This window comes from Helianthus annuus, chromosome 17 (assembly GCF_002127325.2).
Source record: "Helianthus annuus cultivar XRQ/B chromosome 17, HanXRQr2.0-SUNRISE, whole genome shotgun sequence".
Lineage (NCBI taxonomy): Eukaryota > Viridiplantae > Streptophyta > Magnoliopsida > Asterales > Asteraceae > Helianthus > Helianthus annuus.
Genome location: NC_035449.2, coordinates 131,938,912 through 131,945,244, shown reverse-complemented (window position 1 = coordinate 131,945,244; position 6,333 = coordinate 131,938,912). Strand labels below are relative to the sequence as shown.

The following is a 6,333-nucleotide window of genomic DNA, read 5'->3' as shown; positions in this document are numbered from 1 at the left end:
ATATGTATAGGATCAACACACTCAGAGGGTGATTACCTCTAGTGTTGATTTGTCTTCTTTTCATTTGAGTCATTGTCGTCTGAATTTTATATTTAGCATTCTCGTTTGAGACATGTATAAACATCGTATTTAAAGTTTTTAATTTCCACTAGTACTTTGGCTCATGTGAACACTGGTGAGATATATCTGATTATAATGATTACAAACTTGCAAAATTTACTTTACCGTTTGATCAAAGTGTTTCTCTGCCTGTTGCTCCTTTTGATATTATGCATTATGATGTATGGGGGCTGTCACCAGTATCCCACTAAGGGTGGCTTGATCTATTATGTATCTTTTATAGATAATTATACTTGTTATACGTAAGTGTATCTTATGAAACATAGATATTTAGCATTTACAAAAATTATAGAGCCTATGTTAAGACACAACATTCGGTTGTGGTAAAGTGCTTGAGATGTGACTTAGGAGTGAATATACCTTTAATGATTTTACCCTGTTTCTTGCATCCGATGGTACAATAAACCAGTCGTGTTGTACCGACGTCCCTCAACAGAACGATGTTTTCGAAAGGAAACATCGTCATCTTATGAAGACTGCTCTTTCGTTTTTTTCTGTATGTTGGTGTTTAGTGTGTGTTTTTTTTTTTTTTTTTTTTGGAGAAGCAAAAAAAACACTAAACAAGGTAATAATACTTGTTTTTCCGTTTACACACGACTAATCACATGTTGGACAGTTAGTACATAAGCATTATTACCTTGATTAGTAAATAAAGTCCCAAAAGTCATTTTTAACTAATGAAATGAAGAGACAAGAGAAAGTATAATTACAAAACATTTCCTTATTTAAAGATAACAAAATTAATTACAATAAAAATGGATGTAAGTTGTTTTTAGAAAAAGAAGCTCATTGATTTCATAAGACAACTACAAACAAGCTAGACCCCCAATAATAAGTCGGGAGACTTTCTAAAACCGACTTGATGAGAACCAAACGACCCCCAATAGATAAAAGATGCGACTTCCATTTAGCTAAACGAGCCCTAAAAACCTCCACCACCGGTTGCCAATTAGAGATCCGAGCCAACATGAACCGGTTCTCTAATTGGCAACCGGTGGTGGAGGTTTTTAGGGCTCGTTTAGCTAAATGGAAGTCGCATCTTTTATCTATTGGGGGTCGTTTGGTTCTCATCAAGTCGGTTTTAGAAAATCTCCCGACTTATTATTTCTCTCTCTATAAAGCTCCAAAAAAAGTCACCGCCAGCTTGGAATCCATGATCAAGAGCTTCCTTTGGGGTGGTAATTTGGAGGAAAGGAAAATGCATTGGGTCGCTTGGGATAAGGTTGCTCGCCGCAAAATCAATGGGGGTCTTGGTTTAAGCAAAATTCAAGAGGTTAACACGGCTCTATTGACTAAGTGGGGGTGGAGGTACAAATCGGAAAACTATAACCTTTGGAAGAGAGTAGTCGACGCCTTGCACTCATATAGGGGGGGGGGTTGGGAATGTTTACCTTGTAAAAAGTCTCTTGGTGGTGTGTGGAGTTGTATCGCTAGGATCTTCATCAATATAAAAGTGGACGGATGTCCTTTAAGAAACTTTCTGAAGGGTGTTGTGGGCAACGGTGAAGAAATGTCATTTTGGCTAGACCCGTGGGTGTTAGACGAGCCGCTTAAACTTAGATTTCCGAATCTTTTCAGTTTGGAGACGGATAAAAAGTGCAAAGTATCGGATAAATTAAGGAGGATTGGCGAAGAACGGGTTGTTTTTTGGAGCTGGAGATCGGCCGCATCTGCTGCGGAGCTGCAAATAAGTATCGATCAGCTGAGTTCATTGGTTCTTAGGGTTCAAATGTCGGCTGCAAGCGACCGGTGGGTGTGGGCCGCTGACCCGACTGGTGTTTTTTCTGTCAATTCAGCCAAACGGCTGCTGTACGCGGAAGGACCCTAAGGAGACGGTTTTATTTTAGATTGGTGCAGGTGGATTCCAGCCAAAGTTAACATCCACGTGTGGAGAATGGAGATGGATAAAATCCCTGCGGCAGCTGCGCTTAAGAGAAGAAATATTCAGATTGATAACGATTCGTGCCCGTTCTGTAACTCGAATGAAGAAACTGTTGAGCATGTGTTTATCGGCTGTCTTTCGGCTTCGATTGTGTGGAATTTCATTAGCTCATGGTGCAAGATTCCAAGTATTTTCGCTTTCTCTCTTAAAGACCTTCTCTCTATCCATAAAGAGCTTAGTGCTTCCGATAAAAAGAAAGAGGCGGCCCAAGGGATTATGTCGATTGCTTGTTGGAGTCTCTGGCGAGCTAGGAACAATACTAAGTTTTTCAACTTTCCGTTCAAGATTGATAGAATTATTAGCGAAATCAAGGCTTTGGGATATTTGTGGTTTGTAAATAGATCTAGATATAAAGAGGTAGAATGGGGGGATTGGTGTTCCTTTGTTAATATGTAAGTTTGTCGGTTGTTTGGTGTCGGCCCGGTTTGAGTCGACTGTTGTTTTTTAATGAACTTTACCTTTAAAAAAAAAACAAACAAGCTAGACACATAAGCATATCCACTGACATGCTTTAGTTGTAGAATTTTGATCCATTGGATGCATTACTTAAAATAAAAGTATATATTACACCTACGTTACCAAAGCTAAATGAATACATAGATACTTAAATCCGAATACTTTGGAATATAATTGATATAGAAGTAAGAAAATGATTTATACGGTCATCGTAGACCTACAAGTCAACCATCGTAAGGTTACACAACCCAATTGATGGAAAAAGGCATTGTACCACTACCAAGAACTCGATCTTGCACAATAAGCGTATGGTGGACCACTAGAAGAATATGGTGCTTGAGTTGTAGTTTTGCTAATCTCCAAGCTACTTTTGTAAAAACCCCAAGCATCCCCTGACATAAAGATTTTTCTCAAGTATTAATTAAGAAAGTATATACATAACTACACTTAGCATACAAGTATACAACCAAGCTCACAAGTCAAAAATATTGTTTAGAAATCAATATGCATAGCTACAAACCATTCTACTGTTCATGCACAATATCAAAATAAACATAATTCGACGTATTTTGAGAATCAATTCCTTAAAACCATGTTTGTAAGAATCAAGTGCTCAATACCAAGTTTGTGAGAACCAATTCCTTAGTACAAAGTTTATAAAGATCAAGTTCTGTATGCCAAGTTTGTGACAATCAAGTCCTCCATAACAAGTTCTCAAAATCCACAAGAGTAAACTGTCATTTTGGTCCCTGTGGTTTGGCCATTTTTGCCACTTTAGTCCAAATCTCAAACTTATTACATCTGGGTCCCTGTGGTTTGGTTTTTGTTGCCATTTTAGTCCAAAATCCAAAAATCCCCCTTTTTGACTGTTAAAAGCTGTCTATTTTGTCCTTTAGTGCAGGGGCATTTTGATCATTTTTTAAATTTCATTTTTTTTTTCAATAAAACCCAAATCAAAATAATCATCTTTCTCTTCTTTCTCTCTATAGCAGCACCACCACCACCACCGCCACCTCCTCCCTCTCTCTCTCTTCTCTCTCTCTATAGCACCACCACCACCGCCACTCCAAACATCATCATCAAAACCCAGATCAAGAACATCATCAAAACCCAGACAAGAACATCATCAAAACATCATCAAAACCCAGACATCATCAAAACCATCATCAGAACATCATCAAAACCCAGATCAAGAACATCAAAACATCATCAAATATCATATTTGCAATAAAACCCAGATCAAGAACATCATTAAAACCCAGATTCCAACACCACCCACAAACTTAAAAAACAAACCCACAAACAAAATCAAATCTTGATCAAAACCCAATAACCGTATCCAAATTACAAAACGCCCACTAAATCAAATCGAAATCAGATCAACTATCAATACCGATTTCAAAACAAAAGAAAAAAAATGAAAAGTTCACCTGCCGCCACCTGACCACCGTCACAACCTGCTGAGCACCACAACCACCGTTAACTGCCTGAGCTTGACTAACCTGCGCCGCCATCTCAAAACCCTAACAGATTTTCCCTTTTTTCCAAATTTTTCACCGTTAACTGCCCCCATCTACCACCACCGCCCCCATCTACCACCACCGCCCCCATCTACCACCACCGCCCCCATCTACCACTACCGCCGCCGTGAGCGGAGGCGTCGCTGCCACTGTTGCTGTAAACTGGGTGTCGGCCATCCTCCTTTCTCCGATTCTCTCTCTCTGTTTCAGGTGTGTTTGTGGAGAGATAAAAGGGTGGTTGAGGGAGGAGATGAGTGGTCGTGGTGTGTGTGATCGGAATAATGTCGCCGGTTCTCAGAGAAGAGAGAGAGAGAGCTGGTCGATGATGAAGATGAACTCAGATCTGTGATGTGTGTATATTAATATATATATATATATATATATATTAATTTTTGAATTAAGAAAATGTTAAATGAAAAGCAAAATGACCAAAATGCCCCTGAACTAAAAGACAAAATAGGAGGTTGCAACAGTCAAAAAATAGGGTTTTTAAATTTTGGACCAAAATGGCAACAAAATGCAAACCACAGGGACCCAGATGTAATAAGTTTGAGATTTGGACTAAAGTGGCAAAACTGGCCAAACCATAGGGACCAAAATGGCAGTTTACTCAATCCACAATATGAAACACTTTGTACAATTTAACATGAACTAGCATAATATAATTGGAACAAGAGTTAAATGTCATTTTAGTCCCTGTGGTTTGTGCCATTTTGCCATTTTAGTTCAAAGGTTTCATTTTTCACATGTGGGTTCAAAAAGGTTTCACCGTTACCATTTTCGTCCACTGGGTTAACTTCATCTATTTTTTCTGTTAACGAGAAGAGCAATTCAGTCATTTTATATGTAAATTCTGTTAACTAGAAGGGCAATTTGGTCATATAAAATGACCGAATTACTCGTCTCGTTAACAGAAAAAATGGATAAAGTTAACACAGTGGACTAAAATAGCAACAGTGAAACATTTTTGGACCCACAGATGAAAAATGAAACCTTTGAACTAAAATGTGAAAATGGCCCAAACCACAGGGACTAAAATAACATTTAACTCTTTGAACAAAGTTAAAAGTTTCATGAACCCTAGCTAGGGTTTAATAACTTGTACAATAAATAATATTCATAAATTAGTCACATTGCATACAAATAATGTTTTAGCAACTTAACTAAAAAAAATTCTAGAAAAAAGTTATACTTCAATTTGTAAAAACTCTTGTGTATTCACCTCAAGTTTCACTAAGATTGTAATACTTCGACTTCCAAGCTTGTCTAAATTCCTAGGCAATCACCAAAAATAATATAATCATGTTCCATGAATATCATTTGTAAAATGCACATTCCAAGCATTCCTGACTCAACGTTTAATGCAATATTACATTCATCAATTTTCGAATCATATATTACAAGCATTGTAGTAATGTTTGTATCAATATGGAATCATCATAAACAAAAGGATGTGCACGGTTCGGTTCGGTTTGGTTATTAGCATTAATCGTAACCGAAGTTGTCGGTTAATTGGTTTAGTTAATTCGGTTAGTTTGTCGGTTTCCGGTTTGGTTCGGTTAATTACCAAATCAAACAAGGACTAAAAAAATTTGTTTAGAAATAGATGTAATGGAGGTATATATACATGAAATAGATGTATAAATATATGAAACGGATGTATAAATAAATGAAAATGAAATGGAGGTATAAATACAAGAAATATTGGTATAGAAAAATGAAATGGACATGAAATGAAAGTATACAACACGAAATTAAGATATAAAAGTTAGAATATATGAAAATATAAATGGTTCAGTTAATTTCGGTTAACCGATGGTACAAAAAATAACCGATAACTGACTTTCGGTTAATTCGGTTTCGGTTAATTTCGGTTCGGTTTTTGTCGGTTTTCGGTTAATAGTTTGGTTATTGCGCATGCCTAGAAAGTACCTAACTATGTACAAATTTACGAAGTTGTTGCACCATATTTCATCTTATTGTAAAGGAAAATCACCTTTCTTTGACAACTTCAAGAACAATCTGTTTTTCATGTGAAGAAACATATTTGAACCCAACATCCACCTTAATTTTACATTTAAAAAACATTTTGTAAGTTGGAGACTGGTACAAGGTAACATAGAAAAGAAAAATGAGATCACCATTCCAGATGAACCCAACCTGTAGATTCAGATTTTGAACCCGTGTTAGCATTCAAAAATCTTTGTTGATTATGATTGTTGTTCATTGTACTTCACAATGCTAGAATATTCAAATTTTCAAGAGTAAATTGCTAAAATAGTCCCTAACGTTTGT

General features: G+C 36.8%; 1 protein-coding gene across 1 annotated transcript; it reads left to right on the top strand.

The window, feature by feature from the left end:
* Positions 1 to 2,014: 2,014 nt before the first annotated feature.
* On the top strand, positions 2,015 to 2,458 carry LOC118488895. Its single transcript, XM_035986314.1, has one exon. The coding sequence runs from the start codon at positions 2,015 to 2,017 to the stop codon at positions 2,456 to 2,458; it is 444 nt and encodes a 147-aa protein (XP_035842207.1).
* The last annotated feature ends 3,875 nt before the right edge of the window (positions 2,459 to 6,333 follow it).